The 27,183-nt window shown below is 45.0% G+C and overlaps 1 protein-coding gene across 1 annotated transcript in view; it reads left to right on the forward strand.

Annotated features, from left to right (window-relative positions):
* LOC113406512 (ras-related protein Rab-3B) overlaps positions 1 to 27,183 on the forward strand; it is a 134,468-nt gene that overhangs the window by 79,295 nt on the left and 27,990 nt on the right. Inside the window, exon 4 of the mRNA XM_026651761.1 lies at positions 20,052 to 20,170. Coding sequence (XP_026507546.1) covers positions 20,052 to 20,170 — 119 coding nt within the window. The remainder of the gene's footprint in view (positions 1 to 20,051; positions 20,171 to 27,183) is intronic.

Below are 27,183 nucleotides of genomic sequence, written 5' to 3' on the forward strand. Positions count from 1 at the left end.
CTGGCCTTAGTTATGTCTGTGCAACCTCATTTTTAACCAAGATAGCGTACACTGGGTTAAAACCTTGTAGTCTGATATTTAGAGGTGCTGAGTGTTGTCATTAATATCAGTGGCACTTATGGGTGCTCCACCTCACTGAAAATTGCCTCCGGTTCATAAATACACTGCGGTTAAGCAAGCTACAGCCTTCTCACTAAACTGTTTAAAACCTCCCAAAAAACCCTAGGTATTGAGGGTTTGAAATTATTTTTGGAATGGGCTTCTCCTACCGCACTAGATGGATTATAGGTGCATTTAAAGTGGGGGAGGAGGAATGGGAATTGAAAAGGTGTTCTTGTTGTGTGTGGGGCTGCCAGGAACTAGGGGCTGGCTGGGTTAAAGTTTGTTGGCTTTTTAGACAATATGGTCTCCCCTCATTCCTTCTAACACCCTGTTATTACATTATTTTTAACCTGCAAATTTCATTGTGATTCTTCTCAATCTTCCTTGAAAATGAAATGTGAAAGTATGTATTTAAATAATAAGATAGTGTCTGTTCTAGGGTTACCATATTTAAAAATTAAAAAAAGAGGACACTCCACGGGGCCCTGGCCCCGCCCCAACTCCACCCCTTCCCCGCTCCCTCCCCTGAGCGCCCGCATTCCCCCTCCTCCCTCCCAGCCACGTGAAACAGCTGCCTGAGCGCTACCGGCTTCGGGCAGCCCCCAGACCTCCGGACCCTGCACCCCCGGCCGGGCACTTCCCCTCCCGGGCTCCGGCGGCGGCGGCTGCTGCATGCTGCTCCCTGACTCCTCAGCTCTGTAAGAGCCGAGCTGCCCGAGCGCTACTGGCTTCGGACAGCCCCCATGCCTCTGGACTCTGCGCCCCTGGAGCGGAAGTGCCCAGCCGGCGGCGCAGGGTCCGGAGGCATGGGGGCTGCCCGAAGCCGGTAGCGCTCGGGCAGCTTGGCTCTTACAGAGTCAGGGAGCACAGCAGCAGTCGCCGGAGCCCACTCTAAGGTAAGCCAGGGATGCCGGAAGCTGGGAGTATTTTTCCCGGACATGTTTGGCTTTTTGGAAATTCCCCCCGGACGGGGGTTTGATTACCAAACAGCCGCACATGTCCGGGAAAAACCGGACATATGGTAACCCTAGTCTGTTCAGACAATACATTCGTGTGAATGCATGCCACTGGAGTACAGGTGAACGGGCGAGAGTATGTGGCCCCAGAGCAGCAGCTCCATGGTTGGTATTGCAGCCTCAGGATGCTATTCCTCACAGTCAATTTGCTGGCCCCCTGGAGAGTATGTCTGTAGACCCAGGGGCGGCTCTAGCTTTTTTGCTGCCCCAAGCACGGCAGGCAGGCTGCCTTCGGCGGCATGCCTGCGGGAGGTCCGCTGGTCCCGTGGCTTCAGCGTACCCGCTGCCGAATTGCCGCAGAATCCGCAGGACCGGCGGACCTCCCGCAGGCATGCCGCCGAAGGCTGCTTGACTGCCCCCATCACAGGGACCGGCAGGGCGCCCCCCACGGCTTGCCGCCCCAGGCACGCGCTTGGAGCGCTGGTGTCTGGAGCCGCCGCTGTGTAGACCTATGAAGTCACAGTCTCCCTGGATTTATTCCCCTCCCCCATATCTCAGCTGTATCCCTGAAGGCCACTCATTGGGCACAAGGATCGCTCATGAGGCAAAGCTCTATCCAGAATAGGCTTTGCTGACCACCCCTTTCTGCAGTGGAACTGTACTGGTTTTGTTAGGTCAAAATCTTGTATAGCTGAAGATAGCAGGAGCAGAATTTGACCCTTCATTTTTGTCCCCACTCTTGCCCCCAATATGCAAGTTTCAGATACGAGCATTTAGGGCACATAGTAGTATAGCATGCTGACATGCTGTCTATTTGCAGGGTGATGAATATGCAGTTGAACTGAGAGGCAAACTTTTTTTCAATCCTGATTCAAAGAGCAAGCTGAGAGCTGCTTGCACTGAGGTCAGAGCTCATGCCAGGACCTGCTGGCTCAAAGGCATGGATCTAATTTTCTAAAGAAAATGTGTGCATAGGAAAATACTGCTTTTCAAAAAGTGAAAAAGCCTGCATATAAATGTTGGGAAGGATTTGTTCAACACCTTTTTTAAATGGGAAAGAAAGAGAGAAATTGCTTCAGCTCAAAGCTGAATGAACCTAAAATTGCATGCAAAAGGACAGATTCCCAACCCAAAAAGCTCATAGGCAATATAAACGCACAAAAGACCTAAAAGTAAACTCAGAACTGTTATTGGACTGTCTCAGGAGTATAAAAGAACCAGCTGGAACTACAGCATAATATATCTCATGGTTTAACATCTGGATCCTGTAGTTAAAATAGAAAATATTGCAGTAAATATCAGCAGATTATCTTTTTTTATTTGTCTCATGCTATTACTGAACATCATTGCACTAGCAACGCTGTAGCTGACAAAGCACTTTGATTCTAAGCCTCTATTTTAAGGTGCTTATAACTACAGGAAAATAGTGGTGCTTTCGGCTGAAACGTCGCCTGTCTGTTCTCAGCTGAGATGAGGATTTATTTTGAAAGTTTGAGAAAATTCCATTTGGTTGTGTTTGGGATCTGAATGTAAATAAATAAATACGTTTTTCATCAGTTAAACTCTTAAGTAATATATCAGATGCGTATGTGTGTGCGCACGCGCACATGGTTATATTTTGCCAAAGTGGTCTGTTTTTTTTTCTTTTTTATAAAAAATTAAATTTGGTATGGAATTAGTATCTCCAGCTCCAAACATGAAAGATCATCTGTCAAGCCCCAAAATTTTATGAGATTTAAATACTGTAAATTAATTTGGAGTCTTTATCTGCCTTCTGGTTATTGAGCCTTTTGGGTGCATTTGAGTCATGTTTTCTGGTTTTTCTCCACAACTAGGAGGGCTAGAAACTTACTACTTTTCTTTTAAATGAAAGAGGAAATGCTGTCATATTAAAGTGGGTCCAGGAGTTGGAATGTCAAGAAAAACACTAAATATTGTGATAAAATCACAAGAGTTGGCAACACTGCTTAGCTCCTAATGACAATAGCACATTTAAAGGAACTGTGAATTAATTCTTGGGGATGCATTATGTGCTGCCTCCAGCTGGTACAGGGCACCAAGGGGAATTCTCCTCTAGCTAGAAATTACATTTTTTTTTTAATTTCTTAGTGGAACAAAAATGTAGAAAATTGTTTCCAGTCAAAGAAAACTTTTTGTTCCTTTTGAGGTTTTTAATTTTTTTAATATAAAATTTACAGTCCAAAAATGAAATGTTTTAACGTGAAAAGTCAAAACATTTTCTTTTGACGTTTCTGATTTTTTTCTCTTTTTAAAAACTGAAACGATTCAGCAAAATCAGCTCAAATTTGTGAACCATTTCAGTTGCCCTGAATCTGCATTTTTCGGCAAAAAAACTATTCATGCTTAAAATTTGGCTCAGCTTTATGTAAGAGGACAGTTGGCCCCTTACTAAAACTTTGTGAGTTTGTTTGGTTGGCCCTTTCCCCATGCCAAGAGAGAGGGCAGGGGCCAAGGAGGAGTCAGCATCCTGGGACAGACAGGGCCTCTGGCCAATCAGAGACCTCCAAGACCAGAGCCAATGGGAAGTAGCCAGCATCCCAAGTCAGTCTGATTGATGAGTCAGAGCCAGTCAGGGAGCGCCAGCTCAAGTCCCGGTCTCCATTTGCACTGGGGGGCAAAAGAGACAGCGAGAGCAGCCCCAGGTGGCGTGAGGAGTTGTGGCCAAAAGCCAGGAGCAGAAGAGCTGGGTGAGAGGCTGGAGGGGAGCTGCCTAAAGACTTAACAACTGGTGTGAGAGAGCCGGTGTGCGGGGTGACTGTCAGTACACAAAGCAGAAAATATTCTGTGAAGAGGTGTCAGACCCAGCCAGGCCGGACCCTGTGGAGGGAAGAGAACAACAGCACCAGAGACGAGGTGGGGAGGCCTGTAGAGGTGTCCTGGGGAATCTAAGACAGGCTGTAAGGGACCGTGAGACAGTCACAGAGATCCCATCCAAAGAGAGTGAGTGGAGCAGTCAGGAGTGATCCAATCTGTGGGAATCCAGTAACTAGGGTTGCCAACCTTGGTTGTCTGTATTCTTGGAGGTTTCATCACATGACATAATTTTTAATTAAAGATTCATCTTTAATTCCTGGAGACTCCAGGACAATCCTGGAGGGTTGTCAACCATACCAGTAACCCCTCCCTGCCCATGCTGCCCCGAGACCAGCCATACAGGGAGCGGTGACTAGCACTGGCCTGACAGCCCCTGAGTCCAGGGAGAAGGCAGCCAGTCCTGTGGGGTAACTGCAGCTGGTTCTGCGAAGGCTTGTCCAGTCCTGAGGCATAGACCTGCGTGAGTGGTGCACAGCCCTGGACAAAGGTGTCGCCCCCCCCCCCGCCCCTTGCAGCAGGCAGGGGAGTCCTAAGCTCAGATGAGGACAGGTTTTTCTTTTCTTTTCTCTTGTTTTCTCCTTTGCAGTTGACCCTTAACGATGGGTGGGGTGGGGGAGTTGAACACTTCTCCCTCCGGTAAGTACTCAGCCTGTGCATTCACTCTCTTGAGAGGTGGGTCTTCACTCGCACAAGCCTACTGGGGAACATCAAGTGACCTTTTGAACCTGGGTCTCTGTTGTAGGGGAAGATTTGGGGCTTGCAGAAAAAGAGAAAAAAGGGGGGTATGAACACTGCTGCATTAATTTGTGTGGAACTTTGAATGACATTATAACCTAGTGGGTGGTCCATTATCCTCAACACACACCTCTTCTGCCAGTCAGTCTGAAAAGCCAAGGTTCACCACCAACAGACTGTTATTGTTTAAAGTGTTTTTGTGTGTGTGTATGTATGTGTGTGTATATATATAGAATAAATAGTTTCGTGTATTTTAAAACCTTTCAACTGCTTAGTATATTTTGAAACCTGTTAATACATTTTCTCCCATTTTTAGGCTGTTCCTGAGAAAAATAAATGTTTTGTTTTGATTTGGTATTTTCTGTGTGTGCCCTTTTTAACAGTCTAGTTCAAGATAAAGCTGTTATCCAGTTAGATTCCCCATAATTCATATATCCCTATCTAGTAATTGGGTGGGAGCACTCCACCTCACAGATGGACCTGATATGGGTAAGAGGAGCAACTGGACATACTGTGTTGAGAGGGCGTGGCAATTTGGAACCTCCTTCACCATAGTCTCCAATGTTCAGGCTCAGTCCCAGGTCTCGTGAGCAGCTATGGTGTCCAAGGGGGAGGGTATTTGGTAATTGCATTGCAGCCTTAAACCCAATCCAAGAGTGTTCTGAGGTCGCAGCAGGCAAGGCCCTGCTTGCATAGTAGCCTCGCTGGGTAGAGAAGGACGTCACCTGGAGTTACTAGTGTCCCACCCATTCCCACAGGCAAGGAACCATGCCCAGCCTGTTCTTCTGGGTAACTCTGGGGATGGTGAGAGACAGGTTGCTTTCTTGTCCCACCGAGATAAGTTAGTGGGGGGAAGGGTCTCATTTTAAAATACCTCTGCCCCAACCTTGTTACATTTTGGCATCACAAATAGGAGTGGACTAGACCCTCTCTTAGTCTGTAGAGACTTTTAAGTCTTGGCTAGTTGCTCAGTCTCAGTAGGGAATGGTGGCACTTGAGTGAAGACCATGGAAGAGATACGTGAACAGTTAAAAGAGCTCCAGAATAAACTGAGCGAGCAGGAGTCCAAGTACCAAGAGCAGGCCATGTTCTTGCAACAGGCCCTAGAAAAGCAGAGAGATGCCATGTACCTGGCCAGAACCCTTATTGAGAAGCAGTCAACACAGCCAGCTGTATTATATATACCCTGCGATCACCTGATCCCTGATTTCACCAGACATCCCATCAAACCGGGAGTTGTCAAAGAGGAAGAGTGGGTAGCTGCTGCCAACGCGGCCCTGAGGATCTTGCAAGTTCCAGCAGAGGTTCAGATTGAGTTAGTCAAACATTTTATCATAGCCAAAATCATGCTAGAGCCCTGGTTCACTCCTCCACATCTGAGAGTGGCCAGGAGGATCTAAGACTGGACAGTCTGAGCGAGACAGATCTGACTCCTGGCCACATGACAGGAGCAGTTATTTCATAACAGCACAGAGCAGTAGGGCAGTGAATGTGAGGGAGGGAGCTCCCATGTCAAAAGACCAAAGTGAATGGTGGACTTCTTGCATGGATGAACAGGGAAGGTACATTTGTTATTTCTGTGAGGAGCTAGGGCATACAGCTTGGGAGAACCAGAGTTCTCAAGGGGAGGCTCCAACCAAGACTCTTCCATCTAAAACAGCCTGACCACCGTGGGAGATCAGATGGCTGCTGTTGGGCAAGAAAGTTTACTGGAAATTACTCTGACCGAGAGTTTAAGGAGAAAGTGTTTGGCAACTGTCTGGTTGTAGAATTGAGACAGGCAAAGTGCCTACCCTTTGTTTATTGGACACAGGTTCAGAGGTTACCATCATTTCAGCTGCACTTTTGGGATTGTATACACCGATGAAGAATGTGAATTTTGTAAGGTTAACTGCAGCTAATGGACTAAGAATCCCCATACTTGGATGCCTTGATGTGCCAATAACGCTGTTGGGACAGGCTTTCCCAAACAAAAGTATGTTTGTCATCAAGGATGCAATTACCACAAACCCAAGGGAGAGACTGATCCCCAGCATTGTAGGAATGAACATCCTCAAAGCGCTAACTGGACTCATGCCTCTCTTCAGATGGTTTGCCTTCACTCAGGATGGGAAGGCAATGATGGCCCTGGTCCAAGCCAAGATCGAATGTCAAGTAAATCAGTCAAATGAGGAGGGGAGAGTGGGAATTCTGCAGGGGTTAGCAAGAAGCCTGTTATTATTCCACCACTTAGTGAGAGACTGTTGGAAGGACAGCGTTGTGCCTTGTCAAAGCAGGAACAGGGCTCTGTTCTAATGGAAGGGTCCCATGCAACAGATTTGCCCAAAGGAGTATATGTGGCCAATACTTTGGCCTGAAGTAAGGATGGACAGATTCCACTAAGAGTGTTAAATGGTAATGAACGGAGCATCCTACTTCATCCAAGGGTTCACAGTGCTGAGGTCTACTTGCCAGCTACAGTAGTCCCAGTGGGAAAGGCCATGCTCAGTGAAATCAGGTATTATACATCCACAAGGTTGAAGGTATGACATCTCCAGGCTCAACCAGTGGTAATCAGCAATGGGAAGTTCCAGTACAGATTGACCAGGAGGACCTGACTGAAGAACAGGTACAGCAACTGGTCAAGTTATTGGAAAAACTTAGGGATGCCTTTCTTCTCCAGAGATGACACCGATTTTGGGCATACCAACACAGTCACTGACCGAATCCTCCTGGAGAAAACCGAACCAATTAAACAGAAACACAGGAGGGTGTCCCTAGCTGTCTTCCAGGAATTCAACTGACATGTGCAAGATCTGGTCTTCCCAGGCATCCACAAAGAAAGAGATGGTCCATGGGCTTTGCCTGAGTGATAGTGGCGAAGAAAGATGGAGGTGTCTCTTTCTTCTGTGATTATACATGATTGATCCAGGTGACCCAAAAGGATGTGTATCTTCTTCCGAAAGTCAGAGTTTCTGGATCTTTTGGGAAGGGCCAAAATCTTTAGCCCTCACCTCTGGGTATTTCCAGGTGGCACTGGATCTGGAAGACAGAGAGAAGACTGCTGTCATTACCCCATTTGGGCTGTTTGAGGGGACATCTACTTAGGATACACACACCACCTTACACACACAAACTAATTTAAGCCTCATAAACACCCCGGTGATGTAGATATTTTTACCCCTCTTTTACAAATGGTCCAAGATCACGCAGCAAATCAATTTAATCTATCCATCTTTATACCACGGTCGTTATCCTGACATCTGACCTCCTAGAAATAGGATTGAAGAGGCCTGGCTCCCAGCCGACTACTCTAACCTAATCATCCAGTGAAGTGGGTTTTAGCCCACGAAAGCTTATGCCCAAATAAATTTGTTAGTCTCTAAGGTGCCACAAGTACTCCTCGTTCTTTTTGCTGATACAGACTAACACGGCTACCACTCTGAAATCTATATTGCTGATTCACATCAACTATCATCTTTCTATTGTTACTTGCTAGACTAAAATCTTTTATTAGGATCTGTACAAAATGCTAAAAAGACCATATAACAAGATGCTCTAACCTGAATTTTGTGTTTTCTGCTTTGGCAGTTTGCTTATGATAGAAATAAACTTGGATTGAGACTGTCCTTTTATGTTGTATAATGTTGCTCTGAGCTTTTAAATAGCTGCCATATTCCATCCTAGTGGTAACTGCACTTCAGTGTTGGATTAACAGATCCCTATATATATATCCCTTACATCGGTTTATCTAGGAATATAAAGTGCTTTGCATGTATATAATTATTCTAATTCAAGAACCTCAGAGTGTATTATTAATAAAACAAATGTTTATATTGTAGCAATAATGATTTCATCATTTGCACTCAGTGCATAGTCCTGACAATGCATTGGAGCTGTTGAATTTTATTCGCGGTCAACTTCCAGTATTTATTTGCTACTAAAGAAATGGAAGTTGGGAGGAGATACGTTATGGAGTTGCCTATATTTTTGCACCCCCGTGCATTTCGTACTTTTCCTTCAAAGTAACAGGATCAAGAAAAAAATCAAACTGACTGGCATTTTAATTTGTGTGCAGACAAATGAAGATGTTTGAGCTAGATAAAAGATATCTGTAAGACATAGGCACAGTGAACCTAATCCTCCTTTTTTCAGTGTACATCTTTGTGTAGTTTTTCTCTTTTGCAGGCACTGGCTTGTAAATGTCACAGGAGGGAAACCTGACCCGTACAGTGATAAGCAGGGGAAGATATGTTTGTGAAGCAAGCAGCCCTGTTTCAACCCCAAATATTGTTTGGCTGGCTGAATAGGGCAACGGCTGCTAATCTCTTGCTGTGATCTCAAAGCAGCTAAGAAAAGGAAAATCATTTATTTTAACTCCTTATAAGCGGGAGTGTTAATCACAGTATCTTGATCTGATTCCACTTTGGGTAATTACATTCTGCTGACCAAAAACAATGCCTTGCTGGGTCAGTTTTTCACTTCTTGACCTAAATTGTTGTGTAGAGTTGCTGAGTGATGTTAATCAATTGCTGTTTTTCACTCCAGAAATGGCTGCATTTGAGTGGTGAGTGGGGTGAAGTGAGTTTAGGGTCTTTTTTTCCCTATATGAGTTTTGTTTGTAAGGTGCTTTTGGATCCTTTGGGAGGAAAGGCAGTATATAAACGTAGGACTTTATTATTATTTGTAGTAGTACAAGTTTGCCCCAGGGGCATTCAAAGCATCAGTTATAGAAAACAGAGTTAACAATAAAGGGAGGAAGGGAGTTTAAAGCCTTGTGCCCATCTGCTGACTAACCATGTTTTGTAAAACCTCTTAGGGCTTGTCTGCACTTTAAACACTACAGCAGCACAGATGCTGTGCTGCAGCTGCGCCACTGTAGCATTTCAAGTGTAGACACTACCTAAGCCGATGAGAGGTGTTCTCCTGTCGGCATAGGTAATCCACCTCCCTGAGAGGCGGTGGCTAGGTCGACGGAAGAATTCTTCAGTTGACTTAGCACTGTCTACATGGGGACTTCGGTTCGCTTAACTATGTTGCTCAGGGAGGTGGATTTTTCACACTCCAGAGCAAGATAGTTAAGCCGACCCAATTTTCGCATAGACCAGGCCTTAGGCTTTGGCTATACTAGAAGTTATTTCCTAAAATGTCCTACTGGCGCAGGTCCACCCTTGGTAGCAATGCTGGGAGTACTAATCTAGATGGAGCTGCATGTGGTTGTGTGGTCTAACCCTGCACAGAGCAGGTCTACAAAACAGGGTGGCTGAAACACTGGCACGCCACTGGCACTGTCTCTACACTAGGCCTCCCACCTTTACTATCACTATTGGAGCTGAAGTGATGGTAGCCAGAGTTGGGAAACTTTAAGGAAAAAATCCTAGCATAGATAAGGCCTTACAGTAAAATCATTTTTTCCTCTGGAATAATTTTTCTCCAAGTTGCTAATATAACATATATTGCAACTAGCTGATTACAGTTAACAGGGTTTCATTATATCGTGAGTTCACTCAAGTAGGTTCCAATGGCTCATGGTCAATGGGAATACTAGGTAATGAGAGAGAAATAACATGGTTAATTCTGTCTCTTGACCTGGAATGTTTTAATGAGAGCTAAACTCTAGGGTTAATTTGCTCCTGCCAGCAGGTGAAATGAGAGAGAACTAAGCTTCACAAGCATTTCGTGATGTCATATCTCCTCCATAGTAACCAGTGACTCATCTTGCTCTCCTGTTTAATTCTATTTTTGGATGCCAGCAGGAACAATAGGATCAATGCTCATCAACATTATTACTTTTACTGTTAATTTCTTAGTGATTCATAGGGCAGCCTGAGCTCTCTTCTCTCACCGCCTAATATTCTCAAAACTTCCTTTTGTCTCAGAAGTGACTTTTGCTTAGCCCCTTTCTTGATGCCTTTAACGCAGAGTATCCTTTTCAAAGGAAAACAATTATATAAATCTTATCCTATCATCCACCATGCTGAAGTGCAGAAACTTCTTGAGTGGAACACTGCAACTATTTAACAATGTACACCAACACTACACAACAGTTAAGACAAAGAAAAGAATTAAAAAATCATATTGAATTAAAACTACAGAGGGAATTTAGGTGGAATGAGTTAAAATCCCTATGTAAGTGCTAATATGTATAAGAAGATAATATACTACATATAGGGTAATGGCCACCATGTGATAAATTGCACAAATAAAATACTTGTTGGGAAGACTATGTAATGACAGCCATCCCAAATTCATGCTGATAAAATCTGTATATAACCCTATGAAATATAATGTGTGTGGTGGTGGTGGTGGTGGTGTTGTCAGTAGCTACCACTGTGGTGCTTTGCTCTTGTTCGATGAGAACAGTCGGCTGCGTGCGTGTTCCCTCTGTGTGCTGCCCCAGCTCTGTGCAGATAGCTGACACAACAGACCCTGAGAGAACCCAGAAAGACCACAGACTCTAGTAAGGTACGAAGGAACCTGAGCCAGGTTTATTGTCAAACGAAGCACAGTAATAGTTTCCCGTAGACTCTACAAGACATACTACGAATTTGTGCTCCCCTGGCAATGGACCGGCTGAGTCAGTGGCGGGACTTTCCACTGCCCCCTAGGCCAGACAAAGATGCGCACTCCGGGACCTACTTTTATACAGTTTACAGGACAGATTACTCATCCCTACTGATGTATTAAGGTACAGCCCCTTGGCTCATTAGGGTGCTGTCTCCCCCTTTGATCATGTTGTTTCAGACAAACAGATCTATCCATCATGCTGTCCATTTGACCCTGTCTTTAAGATCCACCTGCCTGTTCCTTGTTATGTCTATGGAGTGTCCTTGTATCGGGCTGTCCAGGTGTCATCTTGGCACAAGTTCTTCTTATTAGCGCTTATGTGTGAATGCACCTGCTTCTAACAACCCTCTTCTCGCCAACTTCTGTGAGTGAGGCCTGCCTCTGGCTCACAGCCCAGCTTTTGCTTAGCAATGCCTGGAAGTACTTTGGTTCAGGCTTCAGGCCTCAGACTGGGCCTCTGACACAAGAGCTTATGTTTCAGGGCCTCATCTTACTACGTGTGTGTGTGTGTGTGTGTGTGTGTGTGTGTGTGTGTGTATGTGCATATATATATATATGTACACACACATACCCATAGTACAGAGGTACATTTAAGTGTGTTAGGACCTTTAATTCTTTCCAATATGTTTAAAAATTTAAATTTGTTTTTTTTTTAAATGTGTGTTTGGGTATATAAAATATAATACAATATAACAGTGGCTCTCAAACTTTTTTACCTTTCACATAGCAAGCCTCTGAGTGCGACTCCCCCCCCCTTATAAATTTAAAACACTTTTTTATATATTTAACACCATTATAAATGCTGGAGGCAAAGCAGCAAAGTGGAGGTTGACAGCTCGCGACCCCCCCATGTAATCACCTCATGATCCCCTGAGGGGTTCCGACCCCTAGTTTGAGAACCCCTGCAATATAATATAAAGGACTGCCATAAAGAGCCACCAAGTCCCTGCAGCTCAGCTAACTACTTTACTCTTTTAATGAAGAAGATGGAAGGTCTGCAGGGATCAAATCAGCATCAGCAAAGAAACAAGGTTAAAAGCACATAGTTCCAGGGTGGTAGTGTTAAGCGGGGAAGACTAATGGCGGTGGATCTCCTACAGCCAATAGCCCCCCCCCCCCCCCCCCCCCCCCCCCAAAATCTGGCATTCACAGTTAAAGATAATTTTTCCTGGGAAAAGGAAAAAAATACTTGGCCCAAGATGATTTTCAATCCCTGAACTTCAGCAGCACAGTGGGACAAGACACAGCTTAAATTTCCAGCAGTGGAGTTGTCATGGTTCCTCATTCCATAACTTTATGGAGGACATTCATTTCAAGATGCGACCTCAGAGAGTCTGATGGAGGAGACCCCCCTATTAACGTGGCTGGACCAAGTCACCATGTCTGTGTGAATATAGTTGGGTCAAATTCAGATTTTGTATAAGCCGATGAAATTTCACAGATGTCAACAGAGTTGCCTCTGCTTACAGCAGGTCTGAATTTGGCCCATTGTGCTTGAATATAAGGACACCAAGTAAGTAGGGTCCCAGAACCCCGTAAGTAGTGACTCTCTAAGCCAGCCAGTTGTTTCTGTTTGGGTATAGGTATGGAATCGCCAGAGGGCTCACCCTTTTTCACAAACTCAGTTTGCCTACCTTGCAAGGAGAAGGGGCTGAGGGAACTCTTCTGGGAATCAAATTATGATTTCAAGGAGTCAGATGTTTCTCAACAGATGCTTAGATGTCAAATAACTTGTCACTCCTGGCATCACTGGGCCATATGATCCGTTATCCTGTCTCCAACAACAGCACCATTGAAAGGAAGGTATAAAAAGCCATATTATAAATCTCACAGTTGGGTGGGGGAGGGCAGAAATCTCTTCATCCTAACTGGAGATCACTGATGTCGTGATGCAGCGGTGACTGTTGTTGCTGTTTTGTTGTGTATTCAGCACCAACAGTGTGCTTTGCGCTAAGACACAGTCAGTCACTGCCCCAAATCTCTTACCGTCTAAGACAGACACAGAGTAGACAGAATGCGCTGGAAAACCCAGAAGAGGGAAGAACTAGGATTTTTGTTCTAAAAATATATTTTATATCATTGACTCAAGGCAGAAGTGCGTCATTGTGAGGGATCCAAATGAAGAGAAATCAGTGAGTTAGTGGACTGGAAATGTAAACATTTGTGACTGTATCCAAGCAGTTGAACTGCAGATCAATCTTTTATTCATATAGATGTCTGATTTTACCACCAAGCTGTTTGTCACATGCTCTAGGACAAAAGTGGTATGTGATGTGTGCTTAGATTAGATTGACCCTGATTCAGATGAGAAATTGCACTTTTCTTTTAAATTCTTTGTGGTCACAAATAGCTGTCAAAAGAACAACATCAATGAGAATCCTGACTTTCAAACCTGAATAAAAAAGCATGAAATTGGGGCCTAAAATCTTAAGCATGATGACCCTTTTAAATGTTGTCCTTGGCTTTCTATTTCTGTTAATGCAGGTTTAAAAAATTCTGGATATGCTAATGTTATCATGAATAGTTAAGAATTGGATCATTTGAGTAGTTGGGCATCTGACACAAGTACTCCATGCAAACGCATTTGGGTGTTGGGTCTTTCCCTGTGACTCATGCTCAACTTTTGATGGCTCAGGTATTGTAAGAGCTTTCATATTTTTGTCCGAAGGTCCCATGTAACAGGGTTTTTTGTTTATTCTTTTGCATATAGCAAACTTAGTTGAATGTCAAGGGGAGGTACATGTGTTATCGCAAGAGAACCCAGACACTGGGTTAGTTATTAGCCCTAATGTACCTTGCTAAGATACTTCTTTGCCTAGTTATAAAAAGCTATCTTATTCTTAGTCAGGGACAGCCAAACAGGCTTCTGGACACTGAAGGTTCAGGCAGTTCTTCCCAGGCTGTTAATTAGAACTACGACATCATTTGTGCTGATCTCTGCCTGTACCTCATGTACTTGCTTCCCTGGTCTTTTAATCAGCTTAGTTATATTCTGTCTAAAGGTCTTGCAGGCAACTCAAAAAAGCCATCAGTATTCTTTATTTCCCCCCTTCATTAGAAGACTCTCCCAAACAATAAACTTAGGTGCTTAGTTACATATAAGGGCTTGCTGTGTTTTAAACTCAGGGTGGGGTGGGGAACTGCTACAAACGCAGAATAAAGAAATCCAATTATGATAGCTACTGCACTGCATGCAGTATCTTGGGGGCCATTGTATTAGATTTATGAATGGTTTATGTATGATTGTGTTCTACTCCATGGGGGAAGGTTACCAGTGGGGGGTGATTAAGGTGAGTCACTGAGGTCATGTCTACCCTACAGCCACTACAGTGGCACAGCTGCAGCGCTGTAGTGTAGGTATGTCCTACATCGACAGAAGGGTTTTTTCCATCAATGTAGTTAATGTATCTCTCTGGGAGGTGGTAATTAGGTCGACAGAAGAATTCTCCTGTCTGACGACCTACCTGCATCTATGCTAGGGGTTGGTTAGTTCAACCTAACTATATCATGCAGTATTTTTCACAGCCCTGAGTGACATAGCTAGGTCGATATAATTTTAAGTGTAGACCAAGGCTGAGACTGAACAACTCTAGAGAGGAACTACCTCTTGGAGTGGTGTGTATATATTGGTTCAAGCTGGGTTTTCCAGAGACAAAGAAAGGGCTTTTGGTCTAAAAGGATGAGCTTGAACTGGCACAGGACCTTCTTTCTGATCCTTTCTGTACAAGGGGGGGCCCCAACCCTTGCAGAAGAGGTGGAAAGACTTTGGCCTACTAGAGTCTCGTAAAACGGATGGGCATCTCCTGGTAAGCTTTTAGCATGCGTATAGGGACTTTTATTGTTTTCTCTGTAATGCTTTTACCTTAAGAATAAACATACTGGCTTAGAAAGAGGTGTGTGGTAACTTGTAACTGCTGGCAATACACTGTTCATAGCCCTTGGAGAGAAAGCAAAGCACAGGCACTGGCCTTTTTAGGCAGACTGGCTTGGTGGGGATATCACAGTGTTAGGCAGGGAACTGTGCAGTCAGGAGGGAGAGAGACATGTGTTACCTGTGTATGTACTCTACACACCATTGAAAGAAGCATGCAGTGTAGACGTACCCTTAAGGAGAGAGAAGGCTCCTCTGGTGTAGAAAGCTGTAGCTTTCTCTACCGAGGAGATATTTCTGGGCTAGGGCTGTAGATATTCCCATGGACTGCATGGCTCCATGGTTGTGGTGGAAGGCCAAACCCTATCAGGAAGCTGCAAGGAACTTGTTTACATGAGCCTTCCTCCTCCAGAGAACTCCCTATAACACCCTGGTGAAGAATACCAGTGGTTACTGTGAAAGCGGGGGGAAAAAACATTAAGGCTTGCTTGCTAGGCAGCCAGCATCTTAGCCCTCCATGAGCAGATGCAAGCACTACGGCTGTGTATATTGAAATTATGGGAAGTGAGACTTGAAATACGTCAAGTCTGATTCTGATCTCACTTATAACAGTTATACATGGGTGTAACTCCATTGAACTCAGTGGAGCGCTTCCTGATTTAAACCAGTGCTGATGAGATTAGAATCAGGCCCTACATCTCTGGAGGAGTTTTGTGCAGGGGGATTTATTTGCCTTAAACTATATTCTGCAAAGACTCTTTCAACCAGTCTCTGAATTTTTCTGCTGAAGCTGCAGGGTTGATAAAGCCCTTTTAGGGTACATCTACATTTCACTAAAAGACCTGTGGCACCGAGTCTCAGAGCCCAGGTCAGCTGACTTGGGCTTGCAAGGCTTGGGCTGCGGGGATAAAAATTGCAGCGTAGACGTTCAGGCTCAGGCTGGAGCCTGGGCTCTGAGACCCTCCCTCCTTGTGGAGAGTTGGAGCTCAGCCTCCTTTCTGAGCCCAAACATCTGCACTGCAGCTTTGTAGCCTTGCAATCTGAGTCCCGGGAGCCCAAGTCAGCTGACCTGGCCCAGCTGTGGCCATGCCGCGGGCCTTGCAGTGTAGACATATCCTTAGACATGTTTCTCCAAGACTAAGGGGAGGAAACTTTGCTAATCATGTTTTAAACCAGTGGCATGAAAGACCTTTTTTAAAAGCTGGAGTGTGGAGGCTGAGCACCACCATCCATTTAAGAACTACTTATCCATAAGAGTAACTGCAGCAATCAATGTATTACACTGAGCGTGTGCCTTGAAGATAAGGCTCTGGTCTCCCTACAGCTATTTCAGAGCATCTGTTTGCTGAAAGATGGATGAAATACATTTGTGCAAATGATCCATAATACCTCCCAAACGGAAGATATTTTAATTACTTGAGTACTGTACCTGCTTCATGGAGCAGATCCAAAGGAATGGAATGTTTAGTAGGTTGGTAATTATAGACCTTTTCACCTCTAGGTGCTAGGTTAAATCTAGGCCACCTCAGTAATGAGTAAAAGTTGTTACACTCACCTAATAGGCATCAAATGGTATTGCTGCCTGCAGTGACTCAAGGGTGTGAGTACCAACTTCAGGGCAGACTTTTAGGAAACAGGGCACAAACCCCAAACTGGCTGTGAGTTCTGTATTTAGATTTCACCAATGAATTATCAAGTGTAAACTCGTCAGGCACTATAACAGCCTTAACATCGAGTAACAGACAGTCCCCTTTGGTACCCTGGTCTATCTTATCACTCAGATAAGTTTATTTTTGTGATAGATGGTCCCTTACACCAAGAGTGACAGCAATATTCAGGTTACTCCCAGTTCCAAAGGACCAGTCACTAACCCCAGGTCCATTGCACCTTAGATATCACCATGACCGAATACGCCCCTGTATTCATACCCTACATACTACTTTAATAATCTTTGTACAAAACATGCCTTGTAAGGTATCATTTTGAAACTTGTAATTTCCTAGTCAGTATTGTCCTGGTTAAAATGTGTGGCAACATTCTGTGTGACGTTATAAGATTATCCTGTATGATGTTATTAACACATTTCCAAATGCCACAACCCTACCCAGGCAGAAGTCAGGTTTATACTAAAAAAAAGAAGGAATGTGTGTTTTGCCTTAATTTGCATTGGAGCAGTAAACAGAGTCATCAAGCAGGGAGGGCAAACAAAGGAGGTTCAAACAGGTGAAAAAAACCAGCAGGGAATATCCTTCTACATAGTCTCTTTGTCTCCTAGTTTTCAGCTGGAAATGTTTTTCAAGAGGGGGACTGAAACTATAAAAAAAGGAGGGACAGTCACTCCAAGACACCCCCCCCACCCCCGCCCATCACATTCACTGCATCTGAAGAGATAAAGGAAGCAGCTGTTAGACCAGGGGGTGGGGAACCTTTTTTCTATCAGAGGCCACTGATCCACAGAAAAAAAATCAGTTGTGGGCCACACACAGCCCCACAGGGGGGCACGGAGTCTCAGGGCTTCTGGGGCCAGAAATTAGGGGTTCAGGGCGCAGGAAGGGGCTCTGGGCTGGGGCGGAGGGTTGGGGATCTGTTGTGGGTCTGGAGATGAGAGATTTGGGGTACAGGAGGGGGCTCCAGACTGGGGCCAAGGGCTTTGGAGTGCGGGAGGGGGTTCCGATCTGGGGCAGGAGGTTCGGGGTGCGGGCTCTGGCTGGACAGTGCTTACTTCAGGCGGCTCCTGGTTGGCAGCACAGCAGGGCTAAGGCAGGCTCCCTGCCTGCTGGGGCTTCGTGCTGCTCCCAGAAGCCTCTGCATGTTCAGCCCCTAGGCGGAGGGGCAAGGGGGCTTTGCGTGGTGTGTGCTGCCAGCACCCACAGGCGCCACCCCCACAGCTCCCATTGGCTGAAGTTCCCGGCTATGGGAGCTGCGGAGCCAGCGTGGGGGTGGGGGCAGTGTGCGGCGCTTCCCTGATCGCCCCTGCTCCTAAGGGCCACAGGGACATGCCGGTCGCTGCCGGGAGCTGCGCGGAGCTGACCGGACTTCTGGCAACCTGGCGAGCATAAAACATAAAGATTCCAAGTTCCTTTTGTTGGGGGGCTTTTATCCCCCTCATGCCATGTGCTCAGAGATGCAAATTCAGCTAATGGGAGCAGTCCACTTGCCTGAGTCATCTTCACAGGGAGGAAAGCAGAATAACAAAAGTCTTTTGTCCTCTTGTTGCAATACATAGGAAATTCCAGTTGCAATGTCCAACAGTAGTATGTCTGGTATTGATGGACCTTTCCTTTTGGGAAGAGCATAATACTTACTCTTGAAGATCAGCCCTTCACACTAATTAGTCTCTCTCTCCTGTCTTGTGATTTACGCAGTCACAGAGGTTCACAATACAACCACTTAAATATTACCTTACAATATGGCTACCAATGTTATAAGTGAGATTAATGCATGCAGCAACTCGTGACCATTCAGTAAAGTCTAAACACAGACTTATAATTCTAATACTAACACACAGGTGAGCCAGACTGACTACGGCTATGTACTTGTGAGTATTCAGTTGAGACATGGGGACCTTGGCATGAGCTGCCACCTGGTCTGCCAGTGTCACAGATGGCCTATGTGAAATGGTTTCCTGTAGCCATGTGTCAGCATAAAACTCACCAATATTTCATATCCACATTGGCAGTCCCAGCAGATAGGCCAAAAATTGAATGGACATGGAGACTGAGGGTTTGTCTACACATGAAATTATTCTTGAATAGGTATTCTGGAATAACTATTCCTGAATAAATCCATATGTACATAAATTAGTTTAAATCACTTTGGAAGTGGATTGAGCTAAACCAGAAAAAGGCACTTTTATTTTAGAATAAAAGTACACTGCTGGAGTTATTCTGGAAGTTATTTCATTTGAGCGCTTAACTATGGGGGGACACTGCGCAAAATTAATCCAAAGTAACTTTTAAAGTGGATCAGTTAACCATATTAAATGCCTTCAAAATTCCTGGGTGGATACTCGTCTTTACTTTGTGAATTAAACTAATCTGAATGAAAGCCGCTTGAATTCTGAATGACAGTATCCATACATCAAAGGGGTAGCCGTGTTAGTCTGACATGCATCCGACGAAGTGGGTATTCACCCACGAAAGCTTATGCTCCAATACGTCTGTTAGTCTATAAGGTGCCACAGGACTCTTTGTCGCTTTTTACAGTATCCATACAGGAATTTAATGCTATTTGCCTAATTCACACCTTCAGTTAATTCAGATTAATTTTCCTGAATGTCCCTGTGTAGACAAGCCCTAAAATTCACATTTTACTTTCATCTGGAATAAGTTTAATGTATAGACAAACCCTGAGCTACTGTCTCCACCTCAAGGTAGCCCCTCCAGACAGGGGCTTGTCTACATAGTGGGGTAATGTCCTCTATTGGGGTGTGATTTCTAAAGCGCATTAATGTGCTGTGCATTAACTGATCCATGTAGACCCTACTGGTGCACACTAAAGGTTTCCTAGTGTGTTTTCACATAGTACTGTTTTAAATAGCACTTTCACAAAAGGCACTTGCAGCATCCACTCTGTGGCTAAACCAAAGATTTCACTCTTTCATCAGTGCTAAATTCTTATACACTCTTTACACAGAATAGCCCTTAACTGCTGTTCCATTTCCATCTGCGTGGAAGTGTTGACATTCAGTGAACTCTGCCACATTCTGCTGCTGCACAGAGCGTGTGGCAGGGAACAGCAATTAAAGGGTTGACATTTTCCCTTATTTTTTTAACAGGACACGTGTCAAAACACAATGATCAGAACATACTTAATGCAGAAACATAATTAATACTAAAATATGAACAGAAATCAATTACTGCAATGGGAACTGTTGAGTACTCAGCATTTTTGAAAATCAGAACACTGATTTAGTTGCCTAAATATGGGTGTAGGACCCTAACTTTTAGATCTTATTTCTGAGACCCTGGGCCACAAAGCCTAACTACTTCCATTTTTTTATTTAGGATACTGCTGGACAAGAGAGGTACAGGACTATCACTACAGCTTATTATCGAGGCGCTATGGGGTTCATCCTGATGTATGATATCACCAGTGAAGAGTCGTTTAATGCAGTGCAGGACTGGTATGGAACAAATGATTGTTATCCCTCTTTTTTATTTTTTAAGCCAGTTATCTCTTCACCAATGCTTGTGGACTGTTTCATGTGGGTTGGGAGTAATTTCCTTACCTCCCCTGCAGTTGCTTTGTATTACTATGTTCTCATCATTCATTTGAAATTCAGAAGAAATGTTTCACTATGGAATTGCGCTTGAGAAAAAGTTGCACAATTCCACTAGCTAGTTCCTTTAGGGTTTAAATTTTTTTTTATAACAGATTTTATTTCCAGTGGTGGATTTTTAAAGCTCTTGTTCACAGCAAAAAAATATATATATACGGTAATACACAACGCTTATGGGTTATTAAGGTTCTTCCCTATAGAGCCACTACAACCCAGTAAAATGCTGGTTTTACAGGCCAGTTGGACACAGCCAATCATTATTATAACCTGGGTAAAATCTAAAGAAGAGGGGTAAAATTTTCAAAAGCACCTATTCCCATTTTCAAATGTGATTTAGGCATTTAAGAGCCTAATCACTTTTGAAAATGGAACTTGGGATCCTCTGTGACATAGGAGGTTTTGAAAACTTTAGCTGAGGTTTTCCAATTAACCTTTACGAACTCTATGGAAAAGGTTAATTGGTCTTATCAATTTTCAGCTGTGGTGCCTGGTTCAGTTCCATTATATACTCACTGCAACCTTAGTGAACCATTATCATTGCGGTACTGAGAGTGCATGTGGTTAAAGCTGCCTAAGACCCAAATAAAGTATTAATGGAGAAAAAATAATACTGAATGTATCAATATATGCTTCGTGGCGTTTTGAAGCACCTTAGCTTAGCTGGGGAGGGACGAGCCCTGAAAGTGTAACAGAGAGTAACTTTCAATACTTTCACAAGGGGCTCTGATAAAAAAAAAAATCTTTAACCTTTAATAGGCCCTATGTCCAAGGAATGCATGTGTTGCAGTGAGCAGGGTTAGGGATTGGAGAATCTCTTATTTGTGTTCACAACCAGGGAAGGAGACAACAGCATGTGGCAGACAAACTTATATTCAGGAGGAGGCAACAGCACATAGGAGACAAATTTGTATTACCTACACCTGTTGGAGATATTTATTGCTCTTAAAAATATGCTGATCATACTGAGAATATGGCTCAGTGTCAGTGTTGCCAGGTGTCTGATTTTCGACTGGAAAGTCCAGTCAAAAGGGAACCTGTACAATGTCCGGTCACCGCGGGGCAACGGACGGGGTGCCGGGTCATCAACCCATGCCAGGTCCTGCCCTGGGGGAGAGGGGTGTAACGCCTGTGTGTTTGTGAGAGGGGGTGCCCTGGGAAAGGCCTCAGTGTGGGGGAGGGAGTTGCAGAGCAAGCCCGCCTCACGCTCACCCCATAGCGGCAGCTCCTGCGGCTCTTGTCCCACGGGGCTGTCTGGGCTTGGCCCTCCAATCCAGGGGTTGCAACCTGTCCCCTGGTGCATGGGGCTGGGGGTCAGGCCAAACCTGAACAGTGCTGTGTGACTAAGTGCATCAGAGGTCGGGTTGCAACTCCGAGAGCGGGGAGCCAAACCCAGCCAGCCCTGTGTGACAGGAGGGTTTGTGGGTCAAAGTGGGAGAGTCCCATGAAACCTGGGACTGTTGAGGGTGGTGGTCTGCCAAGGGTCTGTCTAGTCCAATAACTTGACTGAAATCAGCAAGTGCTAGGTGCTTCAGAGGAAGGTTAAAAAACCTCTTGGTGGACAGCTATGGAATAATCTGCTCAGTTTCTCCCTAACCCCTCTCAGATTGGTTGGTTTATGCCCTAAAGCATACGAGGTTATATCCCTTCTAAAAAATCCCAACACTATTTATACACCACAACATAGGGTTTGGTGAGGCTCAAGTGAATGGAGACTTGTGAGCATTGGCATCAGGAGCCCAAACAGCTCCTTCATTTACAGCTCCTCAGTGACCAGTTCAAGGTCTCTTATTTGCAAGTGGCTGAGAGCAAGCTTTGAAAACCCAAGGCACTGACCGACTAATTGTCCAGTGCTGCCACATCCTCAGCAAAGAGCCCAGGTAAGATGGTGCTCAGCTGTATGGAGAATTCTTTTTAAATTCGGACTTAAAACTGTATTCAACGTATGGTGGAGGGAAATGGGGGAGTAATAAATTAGTGTTGTTGCGGAATGGTAGGGTTTAACCCTAAAACTAGTCTCTGGGCCAGATCTTCAGCAAGTATAAATGGGAGTAGCTTCATTAACTTTAGTAGAGCTACAGTGATTTACATCTGGCTCTTTAATTATAAACTTTGGAAATAGTTTGGCTTTTGCAATGAAAAATATAAAGCCATTGGTCAATCACATTTTAAGCTCAAAACTAGTATCTGTCTTTGGGCTTGCAAGTTGAAGCTGACATTGAGAAAATGCTGATTTTATTTCTGTCTTCTATATAAATGGCTGAAACATAATCTGGTACTAGAATGTATACCCAGCTTAATGTTACTACAATGTTAGAACAGCTTTCACTCAGAAAATATACAGCTTAACAGTAGGGCTAGGTCTTTTCCCTCTTCAGTGAGAGCAAGCCCAAAGAATCTCTAAAACAGCATACTGTAATCACTCCTTTTTCTCCTCTTACTGCTTATGGGTCATATAGTAGAAAGGGTTTGTCAGTTTGCGAAGAGGCAGCCCAATGATTTAAGGAATCTAGAATGATTTGCAGGGCTTTTAGTGACCTTGCTGGAGTCTGATAGACATGTATGTGACTTTTACAGTTTCCCTAAATGATCACCGTTAAAGCACATCAAAACTTGTTCTGGAATTATCTGGCAGTGGAAATATGATAGTTTTGGTATTAACTGTCAGCATCAAGTTCAATTCAGGTTTCTGTTGAATAACAGTTCTCTTTAATAGTGTGTGTTTGAGATCTCAGGGTCATTATAATTATGCAGAAAGCATATGTATTACTAGAAGCTATACATCACTTTCCCATCTGTATAACAGTATGTTGTCCAACCTTCAAACACTAAAGGAGCATTTCCATCAAGGCATGTTAAACACAATTTTGATTAGAAACTACTGCAGATTTATGCCTAAATAATGAGGAACTCCATACTTAATTAGCTGTTAAACTCACAAGCAGAGGTATGAATCATATCACTGGAAATGTGTGGAACCATGAGTTAAAGGAGAGCCCCTCCCGTTAATAGTTTGTTTTGAATTCTCAAGTGACCACTCAGAGCTCCAAAAGTCTAATGGGCATCTTGGCCAATTAATCCCAACTACTGATATTTAGAGAATTTCATTCTGGAGTTGTACGCCCACACTTCAGACTTCCTTAGGTCATCTACAGAATCATACCACTGCATATGTGATGGGGCCACTTGGGTTTTCCAGTTAAGGAATAAAAACATAAGAATGGCCATACTGGGCAAGACCAAACTATCCTGTCTTCCGACAGTGGCCAATGCCAGGTGTCCCAGAGGGAATGAACAGAACAGATAATCATCAAGTGATCCATCCCCTGTCACCCATTCCCAGCTTCTGGCAATCAGAGGCTAGGGACACCATCCCTGACCATCCTGGCTAATAGCCATTGATGGACCTATCCTCCATGAATTTATCTAGTTCTTTTTTGAACCTGTTATAGTCTTGGCCTTCACAACATCCTTTGGCAAGGAGTTCCACAAGTTGACTGTGCGTTGTGTGAATATGACTTTTCTTGTGGAACGGCATGGCACTCTGGTGAGAGAGAGAGACTGGCCATACCTTCCTAGAGAGACATAACAAAGGGTAACATGAGAATGAAGGACCTAGGAACCATCCCGTTCTGGCAACAATTGCTTTCCTTGAGTTAGTAAAACAGAACAAATGCACATAATAATGTGTCCTAGGAAGCCTCTACCTGCAGTTTATGATCTCATTTGATAGTTTCTCATATATGGTATGGGAGTCTGATAGCCTGGTCAGTACTGGTTGTACTGAGGGAACAGACTCTTCACCATCATTTCAGGCCTGGTCTACACTACAAAGTTAGGTCGATGCAAGGCAGTTTATGCCGACCTAGTTGAGCATGTGTCTTCACTTAAATTTGTCTTCCACTTATGTGAGTGCCCCGTCACCCTCCACCCCCGTGTCCCGATATTTTCTTCCTCTCATCTGGTCACCCTAGGTGCCAAGCCACAGACCTGCCGCTTTTACAAAGAGCTGCATCCCATCCTCAGCAGAGACCCCACCGCTGCACACATCCGCACCACGGATACCTCTGAGGAGCCCGAGTCACAGGCCTCTGCCATGAACCGCGAGGAGGAGGAGGTGGTTGACAAGGAAAGGGGGGGTATGAGGGATAGGCCTTTTTTGCTGGAACTGAGTCAGCACCAGGGGTTGGGCTGCACCCTGTAAAAAGTTGTTCACAATCCTTACTCAAGCATTCGCTTCCCAGTGCCCTGGAGGAATTCCGGCTGAATCAGCCAGGCTGTCTCTAGAATGCCCCCCGTTGGCATCTCCCAATGTGGGGTGGAAGCTAAAAGCTACAATACAGTCTTTTGTCGTTAATACTTGGCTTTCCCCCAACTTGTTTGGTTTTAGCCACCATTTTATTCTTGATATGGCTGAACCCCATCAGGCAGTCACACATGGTTTTTGCCTCCATGCAGATCTCAAGAACCACCTCCCAAACCATGACATCACACTAGTCACATAAACCTCACCCACTCTCCTGAACCACCCTCCAGCAACTAAAAATCATTTCTGTAATGCTAACCCCTTGGTGCACAAATCTAAAGGTTCTGCCAAAACCTGATTCTTCTGCATAACCATCATGCTCTTTCCACCAAGCCAATGGCCTTCTCTCCATTAATCACAGTTTGTGTGCAGTGACCTTTTCATATATTAGTGCAGATGTGAATTGCGGTATCTTTCATTAAACTAGAAATACCTTCTTGTGATACATCTCTGTGATATCAGTCTTAAAGTAAGGATGATGTGCTTAATGCTACCCCATAATGCATATGGACAGGTTTATTAATGGAGAAGATTTCACTCTTAATAGGATCAGAGGTCATGAGCAGAACATGCAACATGATTTGGACTGTATCTGAATTCACTATATGGCTAAAGCATGAAGCAGTTATAAGGTTAGCTGAAGAATTATCAGGCTGCTTAATCTGTGCCTTGATCATTGTAGGCATCTTTAGTCACTGGTTTGCCAAATATTGTTCAGGGTTATTGTAATGTTGTAGCCATGGGCAGCGGGTACAGTAGGCCAGGGGAGGCTAAGCCTTCCCCGGCGCAGCCGCCGCTGCCCTGCTGCCGGACGCCTGGGCCATGGTGGCCCCTCTGCCTCTTCCCCTCCCTGTTCTGCCCCTTCCATGAGGTCCCCATCGCCCGCTGCTGTCTGTTGTGTCCCTCCTCTCCTCCACTCCACCCCCCCACCTGCAGAGGTCCCGCCACTCGCCGCATCCCTCCTCTCCTCCACCCTCCTCCCCCACGAGGCCCTCCCCCCTGCTGCTTTGCTTGTCTCCTTCCCCACGAGGACCCCCCAACCACTGCGTCCCTCCTCTCCTCCACTCCCCTCCCCTGCCAGACCTCCCCTGCCCACCGCTCGCCATGTCCTTCCTCACCTCCCCACCCCCGCAGGGGGGGAGGGTGGAGGAGAGGAGGGACGTGGAGGGATGTGGAGAATGCGAGTGACGGAGGTCTTGGGGGAGAGGTGGGGTGGAGGAAAGGAGGGACATCGGGAGGGGATAGAGGAGGGGGGAAGGGGAGAGGCGAGGAGGGGTGCAGCAAGCAGTGGCGGGGGGTCGAGTGGGGAGGGGACTGAGCAGGGGAGGGGCAGGGCCTGGAGTGGAGTGTGGGTGGGGCTGCAGGCAGAAGTGGCGGGACAGGGAGCTAGCCTACCCCAGTGGAAGCTTCACCCGCTGCCCATAGTTGTAGCTAAGAACTGTGACGCTTTCTTCTGACTCAGTTACAAATGTCCTCATCAGAGTCACACAAACTATCAACAAGGAGTCCGATGGCACCTTAAAGACTAACAGATTTATTTGGGCATAAGCTTTCGTGGGTAAAAAACACTTCTTCAGATGCATGGAGTGAAAATTACAAATGCAGGCATTATATAATGACACCTGAAGAGAAGGGAGTTACCTCACAAGTGGAGAACCAGTGTTGACAGGGCCAACCTACCATGAGGAATGGTAACATATAAAAGCCAGTAGGAGAACACTTCAATCTTCCTGGACATTCTATAACAGATTTTAAAGTAGCTATACTTGAACAAAAAAACTTCAGAAACAAACTTCAAAGAGAAACAGCAGAACTAAAATTCATTTGCAAATTTTACACCATTAATTTGGGCTTGAATAGGGACTGGTAGTGGCTGGCTCATTAGAAAAGCAGCTTTGCCTCTTCTGAAATTGACACCTCCTCATCTATTATTGGGAGTGGACTACATCCACCCTGATCGAATTGAAGGGTTTCTTCAGGTATGTTAGCAACAAGAAGAAGGTCAAGGAAAGTATGGGCCCCTCACTGAATGAGGGAGGCAACCTAGTGGCAGAGGATGTGGAAAAAGCTAATGTACTCAATGATTTTTTTGCCTCTGTCTTCACGAACAAGGTCAGCTCCCAGAGTACTGTACTGGGCAGCACAGCATGGGGAGGCGGTGACCAGCCCTCTGAGGAGAAAGAAGTGGTTCAGGACTATTTAGAAAAGCTGGACGAGCACAAGTCCATGGGGCTGGATGCACTGCATCCGAGGGTGCTAAAGGAGTTGGCGGATGTGATTGCAGAGCCATTGGCCATTATCTTTGAAAACTCATGGCGATTGGGGGAGGTCCCAGATGACTGGAAAAAGGCTAATGTAGTGCCCATCTTTAAAAAAGGGAACTACAGGCCAGTCAGCCTCACCTCAGGCCCTGGAAAAATCATGGAGCAGGTCCTCAAGGAATCAATTCTGAAGCACTTAGAGGAGAGGAAAGTGATCAACAACAGTCAGCATGGATTTACCAAGGGCAAGTCATGCCTGACTAACCTAATTGCCTTCTATGACGAGATAACTG

Source organism: Terrapene carolina, unplaced genomic scaffold (assembly GCF_002925995.2).
Source record: "Terrapene carolina triunguis isolate 2854851 unplaced genomic scaffold, T_m_triunguis-2.0 Scaffold102, whole genome shotgun sequence".
Taxonomy (NCBI): domain Eukaryota; kingdom Metazoa; phylum Chordata; order Testudines; family Emydidae; genus Terrapene; species Terrapene triunguis.